We start from the raw sequence: 19,525 nt of genomic DNA on the forward strand, positions 1-19,525 counted from the left end.
GTCATTTTCTCGAGAGAGAGAATATCATGAGATCTATCGAGAGATCTATGGTGGTCCAATCTACGACGTTTATGAAGATGACGAGATCTACAAAGGAGATCCAATCTATGATGTTTATGAAGAAAACGGTTTTGATAATTTAGTCCGTGCAAAAATAGGGCGAAATCTTGTTTATGCTGAAGACTTCAAGCATAATCAGGCTCGTGCAATATTCGTGCAGAAACGGTTCTATGAAGAATTCGGCTCGTGCAAGATTTGTGCAGATTCGACTTGTGAAGATTTTGCGCAGCATCCTACGTGGAAAAATCGGTTGAAGATTCGAGGACGAATCTTTCTTGGTCGGCGAGACCTGATGCAGCAAGATATTTGGAAATTATCCAAATATCTTTATTATTCATTAGTTTACATAGATAATTACTTCTTATTATATTTTCTATATTTTAGTAGTTTTCCTATTTTAATTAAGATTAAGGTTTTCATAGATTTAAGGATTTGTTATAAATAATCATCTAAGCCTAAAGTTGTATTAAGTTTTGATTTGATTAATAAAGAGCTTTGGCTTTTGGGAGAATAGTATTATCTATCCCTTGTATTGATTTGATTAGATACATCAATCCAGAAGCAATTCCCAAGCGAGGATTCCCTAGAATCCTTTGGCTGAGCTGACAGGTCCCTAGCGTGATTCCATAACCCCTTGGTTGAGAGGTTTATCGTTGCTTCTGCTCCATCAAAGATTCACCCTCCAGATCACAAATCTGACAACGAATATCAGTTTTCATACTTCTGTCAATGAGGTTATCAACAACTGGTATAGCTTCACTGACGAACTTCCAGAGAGATATTTTAATTTTTGAAGCCTTATCCAGAGACCAAATGCAATCTTTCATACCATTCAAAGATGGTAGTATCCCTCTATTGACAAACGCTTCTTTCTTGGCTTCTCTTTATGCCAACCAATATCCTGATTTCACAGAGTATTCATGATATCATTATCACTCAAATTATTCCAAAAAGTGACTTCAACTCTCTTAAATAAGAGGTTCACTCGTAGTACTTAGAGATCGAATCCACAAGGATCAAGGACACAAAATAGATCCTAATCAGTCGTGATTAAACTACGAAAATATGTGAAAGCAGTAAATAGCATGGTGAACAAGGTAGTTGTTCAGTTGGTTGGTTTGAGGTTGTAAACATTTATGAGAAAGCGTTTAAATCTAGGGTTTCAGATAATCAGGATTATAGTGATATAGAATACTTAGGTTATCAATCCTCGAACTCAAATTCTTATGAGAAAGTTTTCCAGCTTCCGCTGTGAATCAATCCTATTGACTAAGTCCAGTATTTCAGTTGTCGCTTGTTGATACGGATCGAACGTCGATCAATGTTATTGAGTTAGCGTCTGTCGATGTTTCCTTAGGTAATCTTTAGCGAGTTGATCGATAGGTTCACTAGTCTTAACTAAATCAGCTATCACTTGTTTCTAACAATCCTAGCTCAAGGGAATCTATTCTGGTGAAGGACCTACCGTCGTAGTTGTCCACAATCCAAAAATCATGGTTCTAGTTAGCTACTCTAGAACACAAGCATTACAAACAATTCCTTGAAAGATATTTATCACCTTAGCAATTCTATAATTTTGGCTAATCCTTCATAACCCTAATAAATTCTAAATCTAACAAGTGAAATACTCATACATGATCAAGTAAGACATGACAATAATCTGAATAAAAAACAGAATAAAATAGAGTAGAAAAATTGAAGTTCCAATACAAAGCTCCGAAGGAGTCTTGGATCTTCTCTCCAAACTACTAAAAAACCTAAAATGTTTGCTGTGAAAATTATGAAAGTATGGAAAAACACGTGTTGCCTAAGACAATGGCAGATCACATAAATATTAGGTTAAAGTTGGCCAGGGTTAGTTCTGTAATTGTTGTGGAACTTGGGCTATAAGTCGGCCATGACATGCAGCCCGCTTCTCGCGCCTCATTGTCGATCGACCCGCTTCTCGCACCTCGCTGTCAATCGACGACATGTGATGTTTGTCGATCGATGTTTGACTCTGATGTCGACTCTCGGCTGGTTTGATTGGCAACTACGAGTTTCGTTTAACTTTATTTCTAAAATTCTTCAAAATCACCACATTGCTCCAAAACACTCCTGAACTTGTAAATACTCTAAAAAGACTCCAAAGCATAGTAAATAGACTCTAAAACACTTGTCACAAAAAAAGACTCTAAAACACTTATATACCATGATTAAAAACTGGTAAAATACATGGTATATCAAGTCACCCAAACGAGAGTGGTTCAAAATGTAAACGTCTGGTGAGGAAATAAATGTATTGATCTTGAGAATGATTTCTTTGTCTTGTGAGTAAAATAGATCATCAAGCAGTCTTTGATTCCACAGATGAGAATTAGCCAACAAGAGATAACTTACTCTGAGATTTAGATCAGCTACTATGTTCTTCATGAGTGGTATGCGCATCCTGTCTCCATCAACTATCCAAGGGGTTAGCCAAACTTAGAGTGACCTACCATCTCCAACCATATGTCTGAGTCCTTTTATCAACAGTTCTCTACCATGTAGAATGCTTCTTCATGCAAACAAAGGTCGAGATCCTAGAGTTGTAGATAGAAAATAATTTTCAGTGAAATATCTACTTTTTTGAGGAACCTACTGAAAAGAGAAGATGGAGATGAAAGAATTCTCCATGTTTGTTTGGACAGAAGAGCTTGATTGAAAGTTTCAATGTCCTTAAAACCCATTCCTCCAAGCTCTTTAGGAATACATAGTTTGTCCCAACTAAGCCAATGAATTTTGCCCTTATCTTCCGTTGAGTTCCACCAGAAGTTCACCATTGCTGAGGTGAGGTTCTTGCAAGTCATTTTAGGCAATCTGAAAAAAATCATGGTATTTTCAAGATTTTTTTTGTTAACAAAGAAAAATTGGAATACTTTCTATAAAAAAGACACACATAAAGTCAATTGTAAAACAAACATCTGCATTGACCAAAAGACTTCCGTGTAAGTCTACTTGTTGGAGAAAACTTGCACAAAAATCTTCTAGCGAACAAATCTGAAGAAAAAAAATTCAAAAATCATTTTAGATCTAATGAGGTTCATGTGTTCAAGTATACATCAGTTTTTAATGAAAGTTATCCACTCGTTCTTGACTAAGAATCATGAACTTGAGTAACTCTAATAAGCTTATAAATTTTAAAATTAAAAAGTTGGGATTTTGGGATGAAGTAAAAGAGGAAGTGAGAGGGAAATGATTTGTGTGTGTAACAAATAAGAATATGAGGATGTAGATGTTTATTTTAGGTGCATTTAGAGCTTGAACTTGGTTGTTCGTGGTGGTTGGTGTATTGATGACAATGACAATATTGTAAATAAAATATGAAGTTGAGGATGATTGAATAAAACAAGCATTTAAAAAAAAAATTAAAGGCATTTTCGTGAATAATCTGAACTAATAGGATGAATGAGACAAATGAAAGTTTCAAAATAGTAAGAGTTAGTTTTGCATTTGATTTTTTGTTTTGAGTCATTTTTGCAAAATCTCCTTATTATATTTCAAAAATCATGACAAAATTTTTTTTTTTTAAAGAATTTTTTTTAATGGTTGATGTAGGAGCTATTAGTTATTTCCATGTTAAAAATCTTACCAAAGATATGAATAACTATAACGAAAATTTTACATGCCAACAATTAAGTGATGTCATGTCATAATTTCTCAAAGCCATTCATTTTTTAGGTGATAATGAATATGGTGATGGCAATAAATAAATCAGTTCTCAAATAATGTCTAGATGATTGTTTGGTGAAAAATATTTTTTATACTACTGGGTTTATTTGGTATTATTGGGACAAAATAACTTAAAAAATAAATTGATTGCATATAATTTATTTAAATAGATTTTTCATATATGTGTGTATATATATTATCACACAAGGTGATTTTCTCATGCTTATGCACGGGTATAAATATTTATAAAATAAATATATTATAATAATTTATTAATATTTTGTTTTTAATTTTTAATTATTATGTTATTTATATTGTAATCAAAATGCATGGCTTATTTAAAATAAAAGTATGTTATTTTATTAAGTCAATTAGATGTATAATTTGGGATATATAATATCTCGACTGTTTGGTTATTATTTGGATATATTAGATAACATTTATTTTTCCGATTCAACTAAAATATTTTTGTTACACAGATTAAAATTTGGATTAATTTTGTTATTTCATGTAGTTTGATTCTTGTCTTAGATTTGTAAATATATTCTAGCAAGATTATGTATCATTTAATATACATTATTTTGAGAAATAAATAGTAAAAGTACACTAAAGTGTTGATCGATTCAAAGTCATATAAATAAATATAAAAATGTTGGTCTTTTGACACCTTATGCATATATATACAAAATACTTAATTTTAATAGTTGGTTAATATATTTATAATATTATTTGACAATTTCATATTGATTTAGTAATATGCCGAGTCATTCCATAATTTATATGTACAAAATATATAATTTTTTATTTAATTTTTGAGTTTATATAAAGTTTTTGGATTGGTCTAATTACTCATTTTGTGGGTGTATTGTGTTACATATATTCCATCAAATTCAAGTAAAACTATTTCTAATCTAATTCAACCTAATTATTAACTGTATTCATTGTATTAGTTTGGTTTTTCATATGAGATGTATAAATATATTTTTGATTACTTAGTAAGTTTGTATATGTTAATTTTCAAACATAAAGTGATGATAGGTACAAAGTTGCATAAAAACATAACCGATAAATTTTAAAAGAGAAGATTAATTATTTACTTTAATATCAAGTTTATTTTTCTAAGCTTTCCTTTTTATGACATCACATTATATATATAAAATATTTTCATTTTAGGTTTTTTAAATATATTTTTATCATATAAGTTATTTGAAAAATATAAAAGGAACTTAAATAAGAAAAGAAAGATTAAATTAAATTTTATTCATTAAATATATCTTTTTATGTTATTTAAATGATTTTCTAATAATTGAAAAAAGATTGATTTAAATAAAATGCTTAATAATTTTAAAATATGTATTATGTTGTTTAAGATTATCTTTTAAAAGGGAAGATTATCTCTTTACTTTAAAATCATGATTATTTTGTGAACTTTCCTTATTATGAATTACACTATATATAAAAGATATTTTCGTTTTAAAATTTATTAAAAAATTATTATATAGGTTATTTGAAAAAATAAATAAAAAGGAAACCTAAATAAATAAAGTAAAAATAAAATAATATAACATAAATATTTAATAATGATAATTATATATATTTGATTTATTAAGGGTATCATCGTAATAAACCACCGTAAGAATTAACGTGAGTACGACACGTAGGAAACTTACTTGTCAAATAATATTATAGAGATTTAAGACGTGCATCTGTCATTTAATAAAAATAATCTACGCATAGTAATATCTAAGTTAATAGTAATACTTGCTTCTACATAGTTATATTTTGGCAGATTTAAGTGTTGTTAGTTATACTGCGTAAAAAAGTAGATTTTAAAGTTGTACCAATTTTTATACGAATATAGTTACTATAAGAAACTTTCATAGAAACAAATTTTCAAAAATCTGTATTTTGTTTGATACACCAAACTATAACATTAACATTCACATATTAATTGTGAAAGTATATTAAAATATTTTTAGAAGTGATATATTTTCTCTCAACTACAAAAATTTCAATTATAACTGATATATTTATTATGATTATTTTTCAAAATAAAAACATCTTTCAAATAATATCTGAACTAAGAGAACGTCTCCGACATCCGTTACAAAATCAAATGATAACACCCTTGTTAACTAAACTGAAAACAACAAATTTATTCTCCCTAGGTTCAATAAAAACCCTTTTGATTGATACAACAACCCAACGGATCTTATTCTATAAATGCTAAGATCACTCTTCAACTTAGCAGTGGTTTCCACCATCGTGGTGACTGTGGTTTTGGTCTTCTGACTAACAAACATTTTGCAGTAAAAAGGTTACTCTTCCACCAAAAAATAAAATAAAATCCATTGTTTTTCATCAGAAATCTGGTAGGAGCTGTTGCTTAAACACGATTTTTACGAACAATGACAGCCCACTTCCTATCCTAAGGTTGTGCAAACTGACTAGTTCCACATACGGTGCGTAAACCAGTTAAAATAATTAAGGATCCGAGTTTCAGAGAGGGGGAACCCGTTCGAGAAGGTCAGAAAAAGCACATATGTTCTACCTGATGGAACGAAAGGATATTTGGTACGTTTATTACAAATATAGATATATTATTAATAAAAGGCATGTAGTATATTTTTTGATCATATTTATAATAAATATATCAATTGAGATAATAAATATCACTTGGCTAATCTTTCTAATTAATATATTCATATTAATAATAAATATATCAAATATCTTTCCGTTTAATCAGGTACAAACGTGCACTCTTTCTGACCTTCTCTTGTGGCTTCCCTCTCACATGAACGCAGATCCTTAATTACTTTAACTGATGCACCATGTGTTGAACTACTGAATGTGCATAAGCCTAGGACATGAGGTGGGTTGTCCTTGTTTAGGAACATCATGTTTAAGAAACAATTGATACCAGACTTTATGATGGGAACCAATGAATTTTTTTTTGTGTGGAGGGTAATCTTTTTACTGCAAGAGGTTCGTAAGTCAGAAGATCAAAACCACAATCACCGTGAGTACCAGTCACCCTAGTGGTGGAAACCACTCCGGTTGTGAAAAGTGAACAGATCCTTTGGATTGTTGTATCAGTCAAAGGGGTTTTAATTGGACCTATCAAGGATAAAATTGTTTTTTTTAGATTAGTAACAAGGGTGTTATCATTTATTTTGTTACAGATTTCGAAGACTTTTGTCTTAGTTCTAATATTATTTGAAACCTGTTTTTTTTTTTTAAATAATAAAGATAATAAATATATCAAATTATAAATAAAAATTCATTATTTATTGTAGATGAGAGCAAACATATCACTTCTACAAAAACTTCCATATACTTTCATGATTAATGTGTAAATGTTAATGCTATATTTACGTGTATCAAACAAAATAATATTTTTGATAAAAAAAATCTGTGAAAATATATTAAAGTAACTATAATTGTATAAAATTATTGGTACAACTACAAAATCTCGTTTTTACACAGTATAACTAAAGAAACTTGAAATCTACTAAAATATAACTATGTACAAGCAAGTATTACAATTATATTAGATATTATTATTTGTAAATATTATATTATTTTTATTAAATATCAGTTGTACATTTTAATTGTGATAATATATATATATACATATATATACATTAATTATAATAAAGATAATAAATATATCAAATTATAAATAAAAATTAATTATTTTTTGTAGATGAGAGAAAACATATCACTTCTACAAAAACTTCATATACTTTCATGATTAATGTGTAAATTTTAATGCTATATTTAGGTGTATCAAACAAAATAATATTTTTGATAAAAAAATTCTGTGAAAATTTATTAAAGTAACTATAATTGTATAAAATTATTGGTACAACTGCAAAATCTCGTTTTTACACAGTATAACTACAGAAACTTAAAATCTACTAAAATATAACTATGTACAAGCAAGTATTACAATTATATTAGATATTATTATTTGTAAATATTATATTATTTTTATTAAATATAAGTTGTACATTTTAATTGTGATAATATATATATATACATACATTTTAAAACATGTGTTAAATACATTATATGAAATTAATTTTATTTTAAAATGACATAAAATTTGAAATGATATAAGAAAATAACTCCTTTTGTCTACTATATTTTGCCATTTGCTTCCAATATATATTTATTTTTTAAAATACTTATAAAAATTGCATTTGTTTTTGAAAATTTCATAAAAACTATAAATATCCTAAACCTTTCAAATTATTTATAAAAAATTATTATAATCAATTTTTTCAACCACCGTAGAAACCAATTTTGAGCTTTTAAAGCTCAGCCATTGCATTTGTATCTCTTCTCTTCTCACTCTACATCAACAAAACTTCATTTCCTTTGATTTCCTCTCCATTTTCATCTAAAAACTCTCATAAATTTTATTCTCAAAAATACATTTTTATTTGCTGATATTCAAAGTTTAGACAATGAAAAATATGGAAACGAGCTTACACTGAAAAAATTAACTACCACTTGGTTTTCGTCATTTTCAGATTTTTGCCGTGAAAGCAGACTTCTCTATATGTAAGAGTAAACTTAATTTGCAGTCTGCTAGTCAACGCACATATTAGTTTTGCAATTGGCCAAATATATATTTTTGCACTGTTTACTTCTTGTGAAGTCTGTGTATTTACCTTTGAAAACAATAAAATGGTTGACCTACAAAGAAATCTACTTATACGAGTTTATTTTCACATTTGACCTGATCTTTGAGTATATAGAATAGAATTTATTTGAGATATGCATTTAACAGTCTTCTAGTGAAGTCCAAAAGAAATCAGTTTTGCATTTTGCCAAAATCTTAGAGGTAAAGGTAGTAGTTAAAAAAATTGTGTGAGTCAATCCGTTTCCAAATCTCTTTCACATGATTATTCTATGTTTTTCTTGAGTGCAAGCAAATGATAAGTTTGGGAAAATTGATATACTATGAATTTTATCAGTTTTTACCATAATATAAGTCTATTTTAAGTCTATTTCATATGGTTGGAGTATATTTTAGAATATTTTTAGGTCCATACTTATTTTAGAACAATGTGGGGCATTATGGAGCATTTTGGAGCTTATGGTTGAGAAAATTCATTGCTGTTAAAAAAATCAGAAGTCAGAACAAGATTTAGACATCTTCCTTGGTATCGCTCAACACCCACACGAGTAGACGGCCTGACTTAATTCAAGACCGACTCAAGCCCATAAATTTCACATATTACAAGAATTCCCTTGGTCGACTTTGCTAAAGGTGTGCTCTTCCGGTTGGAGGATGACACATAGGCCTACAGAGACTGGTAGTTAGACATTGGGGTGTAGCCTTGTCTCGATTGACGAAGAGAGAGCTGGTGTCGGTGGATCCACTATTGCGATGGCGGTTCACAGTGGTGTGTTTTGCCGGTCCGACTTCTTCTCCTCGCCGGTTTGAGGGAGGGTAGCATGCGACAGATGAATCTCGAGCAATAGATGGAGGTTAGGGTTTCAGAGTCGATTCTCGTTCTGACACCAGCGTTGTGGCCGCAGGACAACTCCAGGTTGGCTATTCTTAGAGATGTCAAATGGGCGGGTTGGGCGGGTTTGGGTGTGTCCGAATGGGTTTCATTTTTTTGCTGGACATTTTTGGTCGAAGCCCAAATAGAACCATGTCCAAATGAGACCATAACCAAATAGGACCATGATTTGTTGGGTTATCCATGGACGGCCCATGTGCCCACTTAATGTAAACAATATATTTCAGTTCTAAAGATGCAAAAAATTTTAAGTTTTTCAATTTTAAAATTGTCACATACAGTTAAAAAGATTTATAAATATGATATACCTGTGTTTTCAACTTCATGTTTCAAAGTTATAAAAAACCACAAGATAAATTCAAAAGATAAGTTAAAAGTGATAAAAAAAACACAAGTTCACACAGCATTGAAAAGTGAAAATACATCAGTTCACAAGTTCATAACATTGTTTTATAACAAAGAGGGAACTAATTCAAGAACACAAGTTCACACAGCACCTGAAAAGTTCATCGAGAACAATTAACCATTTCATGATTTGTGCGAGAACAAACCAAAATTAGGGAACTAATCAATTCAACCTTTAGTTTTGCTTCTATGCCAGTGCTGACTCGATCCACAACCACAAAAGCTTGTTTCTGGTCATCGAAGGGATTATGATTGTTTTTGGCCTCAGAAATCGAAGGAGAATCAAAGGAATCGAAGGAGAACCAAAGAAGAACGAAGAAGAGGAAGACGAATCGAACACAAGGAAGAGGAATCGAAAATGAGAAAGAAGAATCGAAGAAGAATCGCAGAAGCGCTCTCTCTATCTCTCACGACTCGTGAGAAAAAAAAATTGTGTTTTCCCCAATTCTCAAACCCTAGACATTTAATCCTATTGGGCCGCCCATTGTCCAACTGGTTAAGCCCAAATTTGGCCATAGATGTAGTTGGGTTCACCCATTTGGACAAAAATTATTTATGGTTCAATATGGGCTTGTCCATTTCGGTTCATATCTATTTGGACACGGGCCACCCATTTATAGCCCACCCATTTGACATTACTAGCTATTCTCGACAATAACGGACGGTGGACAAAAATATGGTTTTAGACACGCCTCTTTTCTGTTGGAGCAAGCTCTTCCGGCTACTTATAGAAATAAAGTTCGACAACAACTTGCTTAAAAAAAAAGGGCTTGCATATCAGTTAGTGGGCTGATTATTTGAAGTTTGGGCCTTTTCCATAAATCTCGGTGCTCTCTCTCTCTCCACGCCGTTATTCTCATCTCCTCTCCTTCCGCATCGTTTGCTCAACATTGATATCTGGATTCGAATTTTCGAGTGGGATGACGCTAGGATTGTTATCAGCGATTGGAAGATCATTCCGGAGAAAGAGAGCGTCTTCACTTGATATTCTCTCTCCCAAACGAGCTCCAAGAGACTTCTACAAGGGCAAAAACTGCAAACCTACTGGTTTCCACACCAAAAAAGGTTTTTCCACTTCTTCCCAGATTTGATCTACTCAATAGTTGGGCAAATTCATCAATGACTTATGCATAGTATAAAGTATTTAGGATTAGTTTTCATACTCTTTGCTCCAAGTTTTGCAGGAGGATACGTCGTGCAGCCTGATAAATTGCCAAACTACGTAATCCCTGATCTCACCGGCTTTAAGGTTTCTTTTCTCTTTGATTCCTCTATATTAAATAGCTCAGAAAGCAACCTTAAATCTTATTTGAACATGAGAATCAAACATTAGCGAATCCATTTTACAAGTCTTAGGTTTGTGATCCTGATCTTAATGATCTTGTTCAATGCAAATTTCATCCTATTATGCTTTAAGGTTGTGTGTTTTACGTTTTCTGATTGAACATTTTTTTGTATTCTACAGCTGAAACCATACGTGTCTCAGTGCCCTATAGAGGTCAACAAAACAACTGAAGCTTCCAAGTGAACATGTCGGAAGAAATATGTTTCGAGTCTTCATAAGCTTTGTGCGTTTGTTGCGAAATTCGTATTCTTATGATCCTTTATTTTCTTCAAGGACCTTAAGCAACTTATGACAACTTTTGGGTTAATCTTTACTCTCTCTACCATTTCAGAATTAGAAAATTATGATATGAACATAGAGATATAACTCTCATCTTCTTGTTATTGGAATCAAATGTGCCGAGATTTATTAGTGTCATCTTCACCACTTGTTTTGCTACAAACGCAGATTCATTTTAGTCAAAGCTGTTACTACACACCTTGAGTTGTAAATGGTGTAGAGCTACACTCGAAAAATGATTTTTAACAAAGCACTCAAATTCGAATAATTATTATGAAGTTTAGGGCAATGGGAAGAAAATTGATCAAGGAATTAAGTGAAGCTTGAACAAAATAAATATTGAACAACTTGTAAGGAGAGTGTGTGTGCATCAAACCATGCTAAAAAGCACATCATGCTAACAACATTGTCTCATACACCACCCATTCTCACTCACCCCGTCATCATACTTAGGAGCCATTTCACCATGTAACATGGACGTAACCATTTCTAGTTAAGACAAGAGTAGTTTAAATTAGCGGACTGTCATCTGCGAAATTCGTGTGTTTTATGATTCTTAATCGTTTCTCTTTCAAATGGATTCAGTTAAGTTATGGCCACTACAATTACCATGGTAAGTCCTCACGAGAGCTAGCACTTGAAATTTACTTCATAAGTATCAAGGAAGGAACTACTAACATTTAAAGCAGAGTTTCTCACAAGGATCATAATTTGTTGTTTGCTTCAGAAGCACTTCCAAACTTGCTGCAGCTTAACTACTGGAGATAGATGGCTTCTATTCTCAGCCTAGGACATTAAACTACAGATGAGGTTGTGAGGAAGCAAACCTCAAACAAGTCCTAACGTAAACATAGCCTACTTCAAGTCTCAAGAAAGCGATCTAATAATAAAACATACCACAAGTTTTAAACAACAACATAAACACAACGACACACACTTACGGTTTTGTCTACGTTAACGATGTAAGCACACTTCCAACAACACGTTGGGAATTAGGATAATCTAAATACGAAGCGATCTAAATAGAGAAGCGATTATGCTGGCATCAAACCGTGACAGAGACACATTTCACCATGTCGAAAGACCCATCGCCAATGACAACGTGACACCACTGCACCTTACCCCAAATCTCTCCTCCTTGGCGCCTTTCCAAACCAATCTCCGCACAGCAAATCATCTTCTCGCCGTACTGTTTCTTAGGAAAGAAGAGAGCCAGCTTCTCCGCACCGTAGTTCACCGTTATGGACCACCTTGAACGAGCAGTCTCCACAGCCAAAAACTCCTCCAAACCATTAACAACACTCCAACAGCCCTGCTTCGGATCATACGCCATCAAAACCTTGCCGGAACGATCGTGATAGTACAAGACGCCGTCAACCACACACGCACCCTCCCAGTCCTTAGAGTTCAATACCTCGTCCATCAATTCCCATTTCCTTTCCTCTGGTCCATAAACAAAAGAATTACCATTCATGTAACCTTTCAGGTAAATCTTATCCTCCAACACAACAGAATCAGACCAAAAGGGACCTACACCAACAGCCATGTCTTCCTTTACCAACTTAGGCTCCAACGACTCCGTTTCTGTATCAAACACTGTCACTGCCTTCTGCCACACTTTCATCCACCCGGTCCCCTGTACGTAGTGACAAAACGCATCACCAATCACATAAACCTTCTTCCCGATGACGTTAGCCTCTTTATAAGAAATCCGCTGAGGAAAGTTGGGGCCGCGCTGAACCGTGTGAGAGGTGCAGTCAAAGCTGAGCACTGAGAGGTCGTTGAACACGTACACCTTCGAACCAACCGAGACACAGCTTCCACGGGAAGACATGAAAGGAAGTGACCGGACGACGACCAAGCGGTTGTAGCCGTTGAGTTTACGGTGGAGGACGTAGAAACTGAATTCACCGGTTTTGCGGTTGCGGAGGACGGCGTAGAGACGGCGTTGGGTGATGCCTAGCTGAGATCGTCTCTTGTATAGCTTAGACGAGGCGATGAGTTTCCTGAAACTCTTGGAAACGAGGGAGAGTGTCGGGTAGTGGCTTCTGGGCACACGAGCTACGATATCGATGGTGACGTCGTCTGGAAGCGACGGAATCGGAGGAGACAGCAGCATCTCCGGCGATTGCTCCATGTTTTCAGACATGTGGTTGAATGAGTGTCCTGAAGAAAAGGAAAAGACGAAAGCTTTGTTAGTCCTAGAAGACGAAATGAGTAACCGAAGCGCTTCAACATCAAAAATTTCAATTTGGTTCCGAGACCAGACAGAAAAGTTTTACTAAGCAAAGTTTCAATTTTTATCAAAGTAGAGGTCAATATGTCACCCAACAAGTAAGTAAGACGAGCTTCCGATCATTTATCATGCAGATTTCGAAAGCAACCCCCAAAAAATTATACTGAATTTTCAACAAGCATAAAGTAACCAATCGAAGGAGATGGTAAAGAAGAACGGAGATGCAGAGACGAAGATGTGAGATTTTGCGGAAAAAACCTGCAAGAATCGAGAATTTCAGTAAGGAGATTTGTGTTTCGCACAAACGAGACGAAGACTAGTAGCTTGTAAGAGAGAAGATGCATGGAGCAGAGAGTCTCTTCTCAGGGGTTTATGTTAAAAAGCTCAAACGGCAACGTTCTACTTGTGGCCCATAATAGTCAATTCGAGATCCATAGCCCAACAGTATCTTGGTTGGCCCATTAAATATGTCAGTTGGTGGCTTTGATGTTTGTTTGTTCTCCAAAGCTTTTAGGAAATTGGTGGCTTGATGTTTCTTCAGTGTAAATTTTCAGGGTTTCACAAAGGCGAAGCCACAACTTTTCTTGAATATTATTTGAAGGGAATCACTTTTCTTGATGGTTGAGTATTTTCAAATAACATTCATTTAAAAGCATAGATTATTTTAGTTTTGGTAAATAAGTCTTACAACTAACTAAACCAAACTCTTTTGTGGATTTCGATTTGGGAACTGAAGTTTAATTTAATTATATATTTTTTTGCATTGTTATATTACAAAAAGGGCAATTTGTAAAAATACTTTGCAAAGATATTTGTTTTGAAAGATGCATTGTATTCTATTTCTTTTGAAAACTACACTTTCTCTTAAGTTAAGTGACTAAATTATTCACAATAAAATATTATTGTAAACATGCATATGATAAAAACACAAATTTAAAACAAATGAATATGTAAGATTAATAAATAAATTAAATTAAAAACTATTTAGTCAATTACAAAATAGACTACAAAATATCATTGATTACATAATTTAAAGAGTTAAAAGTTACATTAAAATATAAAACATCATTTATTTTGACTTGTCTCTATGTTCTGACCGGCTTTTTGATTTTTATTTCATCATATAGTAAGAATTTACAGAGCTCTGGAAGCCTATCAGCTGTGAGTAAATTCGCTGGATCAGAAGCATCAAATTGAAAATTTTGATACCCTTCTCTAAGGGTCTAGTCCCTGAGCCTTCATGCGAATGTCTTACTTCTGGTTGCCTATTGGAGCCATTTCTCTGTGTGACAGCAGCTAAGTTGAGGACTGTCTTCTGCGAAATTCTTGTTTCATGATCCTTAGTGAATTCAGGCAAGTTATGGCCACAACTGGATTAGTGATACTAAAAGATAATTATTATCATGGTGAGTCCTCACTTGAGCTAGCACTTGACATTTATAAAGGAGCTACAAGAATTTTTGAATCAGAGTTTCTCACGAGGATAACAGTTTGTTGTTTGCTTCAGAAGCACTTCCAAACTTGCTGCTGCTGAACTACTGGAAATACATACGACTTTAATTCTCAGCCTAAGACATTAAACTACAGATGAGGTTGTGAGGAAGCAAACTTCAAACAAGTCTCAAGGAAACGATTATAGAACATAGCAAACTTCAAGTCTCAAGGAATCGATCTAAGATAAAAACATAGCACAAGTTTTAAACGACTACATGAAACACGTTACTACGTTAACGATGTAAGCTAAGCACACTTCCAACTCACGTTGGGAATTAGGATAATTAAAATACGAAGGGATCTAAATAGAGATATTATTATTATGCTGCATCAGACGGTAACAGAAACAAATTTGACCATGTCAACCATCCCATCCTCAATCACAACATCACACGACTCCTTCTGACCCCAAATCTCTCCTCCTTGGCGCCTTTCCAAAGCAATCTCTGCACAGCAAATGACCTCTTTGCCGTCATGGTTTTTATGAAAGAAGAGAGCCAGCTTCTTCTCGCCATAGCTCACCGCATGGGACCTAACTGAATCAGCAGTCTCCACGGCCAAAAAATCTTTCAAACCGTTGACAACACTCCAACACCTCTGCTTTGAATCATACGCCTTCAACGCCATCTCGAAACAATCGTGATAGTACAAGACATCGTCAACCACACACGCACCCACCCATTCCTCAGAATTCAACACCTCGTCCATCAATTCCCATTTCCTTTCCTCTGGTTCATAAACAAAAGAGTTGCCGTTGCTGTAATCTTTCAGGTAAATCTTACCCTCCATCACCATAGAATCAGACCAAAAGGGACCAAGACCTACATGAATGTCTTCCTTTACCAACTTAGGCTCCCATGATTGTGTTTCTGTGTCAAACACCGCGACTACATTCTTCCACGCTTCCCGCGACCCACTTTCATCCGGCAAAAAGGAACCACCAATCAGGTAAATCTTCCTGTCGATGACATTAGCAACTTTATTAGTCATGAGCTGAGGAATGTCAGAGATGGGCTGACACGTGTGAGAGGTGCAGTCAATGCTGAGCGCATCGAGATCGTTAAACCCGTACACCTTCGAACCAACCGAGACATAGCTTCCACGGGAAGACATGTGGTGAAGTGTACGTGATCCGACGATGACCAAGCGGTTACTGCATTTGAGTTTCTTGTGGAGAATGTAGAAACTAAAATCATCACGAGTTTGGGGGTTGCGGAGGACGGCATAGAGACGTTGTTGGGTGATGCCTAGGAAGGATCGCCTCTTGTAGAGCGTAGGAGAGGCAATGAGTTTCCTGAAACTCTTGGAAACGAGGGAGAGAGTCGGGTAATGGCTTCTGGGCACACGAGCTACGATGTCAATGATGACGTCATCTGGAAGCGACGGAGTCAGAGACTGCTCCATGTTTTCAGACATGTGAAAGCTGTGGTTGAGTGAATCAGGAAATCAACCTGAACCAAAAAAAAAAAAAAGGAAATATGTTATTGGCTAGCCTAAACACACAAAAGAGAGCTAGCTGATTCTAAGTTCAGACATCATTTCAAGTTCAGATATATATTTCAAACTCAGACAATTCAAGCAAGTTCAGACATATCATATCAAGCAAGAATCACAAAGAGACGAGGAAAGAGTAAATAGCTAAGAAGCTGATTTGAAGACCACAAACCACGCAAGTAATGGGTGAATATTAGGGTTTACAGCATACAGACAAAATTTTCAATTTTTATGTAATTATTGGTCATGAAATGTATGCAGGAGGAAAAACCATAACCACCCAAAAAGTTACACTCAGATTTCAACAACAAGATAAAAGAAACCAATCGAACTAAATAGAAAAGGAGGATGGAGAGTAAGAGAAAGAAAAATTTCAGATTTTGAGTACAAGCCTGCAAGTAACTTAGGCTTTACGTAAAACACTCTCAAGACCCAAACCAAAGAGACGACGAGTTGCATGAGAGAAGAAGCAGAGAATGGAAAACTCTTTATAGGGATTGAAAAGTCGCTTTATTTGTGAACTATAATAAAATAAATTTTATTATGGGATTGGGGTCCATAATAACCCAAAAAGGCAAAAATAATGGACAAGTAACTAAAATTCCTTAATGGGAAACATTTTAATCTCACTACTCCTTAATAATCTTACTATTTATACCATTTATTTCTTCTCGTGACCTATTCTTTTCTTTGTAATATAATTGACCTATTATTAAACTAAAAAATTAAACTTCAAATTAAATATTCATACAACAATTCAACAAGGATTCCACTATCTTAACATGCTTCCCCCTTCGCCATAATTCTCCTCACCCACCATTCTACATTTCGCAATTTTGAATCTCCATTTAAAGGTAAACTTTTGTCATTTTCATGAAATTTTCTTATTAATAGATTATATATTTGATATGGGTAATGTGAAAAATCAAAATTCTGTTATAACAAATATAAAAATGATATTTAAGGATGATTTGGTATATTTTATACAATTTTGAAACGTACAAAAATCATTACACTGGTGTTAGAAAATATTTTCGTTGTTTAACACGTTCATTGTCGTGTAAAAAGATTAAATCGAAGCTATATTTAAAAAATTTATGCAAACTTCAAGTCTAAAGAAACGATTCAAGAATAAAACATAGCAAAATTAACAGAACATATATAGCACAAGTTTTTAGTCGACACTAACGATGTTAACAAACTCACAACCACACGAAATGGCATTTAGGATAAATGAAAATACGAAGGGATCTAAACAGAGTTATTATGCTGCATCAAACCGTAACAGCTACACATTTCACCACGTCAAACAGCCCACCATCCTCGATGACAACATCACACGACTCCAGCTTACCCCAAACCTCTCCTCCTTGGCGCCTTTCCAAAGCAATCTCCGCGCAGCAAATGACCTCCTTGCCGTCATGTTTTTTAGGAAAGAAGAGAGCCAGCTTCTTCTCGCCGCACTTCACCGCATTGTGCCACTTTGACTGGGCACACTCGGACGCCAAAAACTCTTCCAAACCGCTGACAACACTCCAGCGGCTCTGCTTCGGATCATACGCCCTTAACGCCTTCTCTGAACAATCGTGATAGTAGAGGAGATCATCAACCACACACGCACTCACCCAGTCCTTAGAGTTCAACACCTCGTCCATCAGTTCCCATTTCTTCTCCTTTGGTTCGTAAACAAAAGAATTGGCATTCCTGTGACCTTTCATGCAAATCTTATCCTCCATCACCACCGCATCAGACCAAAGAGCACCAACCCACATGTCTTCTTTTATCATCGCCGGCTCCCACACTTGCGTTTCTGCATCAAGCACCATCACTGTTTTACTCCACGACATCCCACCATCAAAAGTGAAACGGGAATCACCGATCAGGTAAACCTTCCCGTCGATGACATTAGCAACTTTACTAGGCATGGGAGTCGCCGAGAAGCGCTGAGGCATGTCAGGGATGGGCTGCACCGTGTGGGAGGCACAGTCAATGCAGAGGGCATCAACATCGTTGAACACGTACACCTTCGAACCCACCGAGACAAAGCTTCCACGGGAAGACACGGGAGGGAGCGATCGGACGATGACCAAGCGGTTTCTAGAGTTGAGTTTCCGGTGTAGGATGTAGAAACGGCAGTCACCCGTGTTGCGGTTGCGGAGAAGAGCGTAGACGCGGTGTTGGGTGATGCCTAGCTGAGATCGCCTCTTGTAGAGCTTAGGCGAGGCAATGAGTTTCCTGAACTTCTTGGAGACGAGGGAGAGTGTCGGGTAGTGGCTTCTGGGCACACGAGCCACGACGTCAACGGTGACGTCGTCTGGAAGCGATGGAATCAGAGGAGATGATGACAGCTCCATTAATTCAGACATGTGAAAGATGACCTAAATAAAGGGAAAAGACAGAAGCTTTGTTAGCCTATATATATCCTAAAAGACGAGAAAGTAAATCGCTGAGAAGCTGATTACAAGTTCAGACAGAAGTATTGTGCAATATATTTAGACAGAAAAGTTTCAATTTTTATCAAAGTAGAGGTCAATATATCACTCAAAACCCATCAAGAAGTGTACGCAGGACCTTTTCTAATGCAGATTTCAACAGTAATCACCAATTATTCAAATTAACTAGGCAGGACCATTACTCAACAGTAACACTCAAAGTTTCATTTTTTATCAAAGTAGAGGTCAATATATCACTCAACATGTAATCAGGACAAGTTTTGGACCATTTATCATGCATATATATTTCCACAGTAAACTACCAAAAACATTACTATCAAGTTTCAACATTTAAAGAAACAATCGAATGAGATAGTAAAGAAGAATGGAGACACAGAGAAAGAAGAGTTGATTTTTTTCCGAAATAACCTGCGAGAAGCGAGAATTTCAGCGAGGAGATTAGGGTTTCGCGCAGACTCACTCGAGAGCACAAGAGACGAACACTTGTAGCTGTAACTTTAAGGGAGAGAGAAGATGCATGAGGAGAGAA

General features: G+C 34.8%; 4 protein-coding genes across 4 annotated transcripts; 1 reads left to right on the forward strand and 3 right to left on the reverse strand.

Moving 5' to 3' along the window:
* The first annotated feature begins 10,522 nt into the window (after positions 1 to 10,522).
* LOC106332787 (39S ribosomal protein L41-A, mitochondrial-like) lies at positions 10,523 to 11,457 on the forward strand. The gene is made up of 3 exons (XM_013771281.1): positions 10,523 to 10,760; positions 10,880 to 10,944; positions 11,161 to 11,457. The coding sequence occupies exons 1-3, from the start codon at positions 10,616 to 10,618 to the stop codon at positions 11,221 to 11,223; spliced, it is 273 nt and encodes a 90-aa protein (XP_013626735.1). The 5' UTR covers positions 10,523 to 10,615; the 3' UTR covers positions 11,224 to 11,457.
* Positions 11,458 to 12,182: 725 nt separating this feature from the next.
* On the reverse strand, positions 12,183 to 13,903 carry LOC106332072 (F-box/kelch-repeat protein At4g38940-like). The gene is made up of 2 exons (XM_013770536.1): positions 13,814 to 13,903; positions 12,183 to 13,485 (listed from the first exon to the last, which is right to left on the reverse strand). Exon 2 carries the CDS (start codon positions 13,466 to 13,468, stop codon positions 12,365 to 12,367), a length of 1,104 nt encoding a protein of 367 aa, XP_013625990.1. The 5' UTR covers positions 13,469 to 13,485; positions 13,814 to 13,903; the 3' UTR covers positions 12,183 to 12,364.
* Positions 13,904 to 15,379: 1,476 nt separating this feature from the next.
* LOC106333925 (F-box/kelch-repeat protein At4g38940-like) lies at positions 15,380 to 16,488 on the reverse strand. The gene has a single exon (XM_013772308.1). It carries the CDS (start codon positions 16,463 to 16,465, stop codon positions 15,380 to 15,382), a length of 1,086 nt encoding a protein of 361 aa, XP_013627762.1. The 5' UTR covers positions 16,466 to 16,488.
* Positions 16,489 to 17,654: 1,166 nt separating this feature from the next.
* On the reverse strand, positions 17,655 to 19,517 carry LOC106331701 (F-box/kelch-repeat protein At4g38940-like). Its single transcript, XM_013770101.1, has 2 exons — positions 19,405 to 19,517; positions 17,655 to 18,921 (listed from the first exon to the last, which is right to left on the reverse strand). Exon 2 carries the CDS (start codon positions 18,907 to 18,909, stop codon positions 17,818 to 17,820), a length of 1,092 nt encoding a protein of 363 aa, XP_013625555.1. The 5' UTR covers positions 18,910 to 18,921; positions 19,405 to 19,517; the 3' UTR covers positions 17,655 to 17,817.
* Between the last annotated feature and the right edge of the window lie 8 nt (positions 19,518 to 19,525).

The sequence above is a fragment of the Brassica oleracea genome, chromosome C3, assembly GCF_000695525.1.
Source record: "Brassica oleracea var. oleracea cultivar TO1000 chromosome C3, BOL, whole genome shotgun sequence".
Lineage (NCBI taxonomy): Eukaryota > Viridiplantae > Streptophyta > Magnoliopsida > Brassicales > Brassicaceae > Brassica > Brassica oleracea.

What these genes read in the sequence shown, in the direction of transcription:
- LOC106332787 (XM_013771281.1), top strand. Translation starts at nt 10,616, where the DNA reads ATGACGCTAGGATTGTTATCAGCGATTGGAAGATCATTCCGGAGAAAG. An exon ending in TGGTTTCCACACCAAAAAAG is followed by an intron (nt 10,761 to 10,879) that starts GTTTTTCCACTT and finishes CAAGTTTTGCAG; the next exon opens with GAGGATACGTCGTGCAGCCT. An exon ending in CTGATCTCACCGGCTTTAAG is followed by an intron (nt 10,945 to 11,160) that starts GTTTCTTTTCTC and finishes TGTATTCTACAG; the next exon opens with CTGAAACCATACGTGTCTCA.
- LOC106332072 (XM_013770536.1), bottom strand. Translation starts at nt 13,468, where the DNA reads ATGTCTGAAAACATGGAGCAATCGCCGGAGATGCTGCTGTCTCCTCCG.
- LOC106333925 (XM_013772308.1), bottom strand. Translation starts at nt 16,465, where the DNA reads ATGTCTGAAAACATGGAGCAGTCTCTGACTCCGTCGCTTCCAGATGAC.
- LOC106331701 (XM_013770101.1), bottom strand. Translation starts at nt 18,909, where the DNA reads ATGTCTGAATTAATGGAGCTGTCATCATCTCCTCTGATTCCATCGCTT.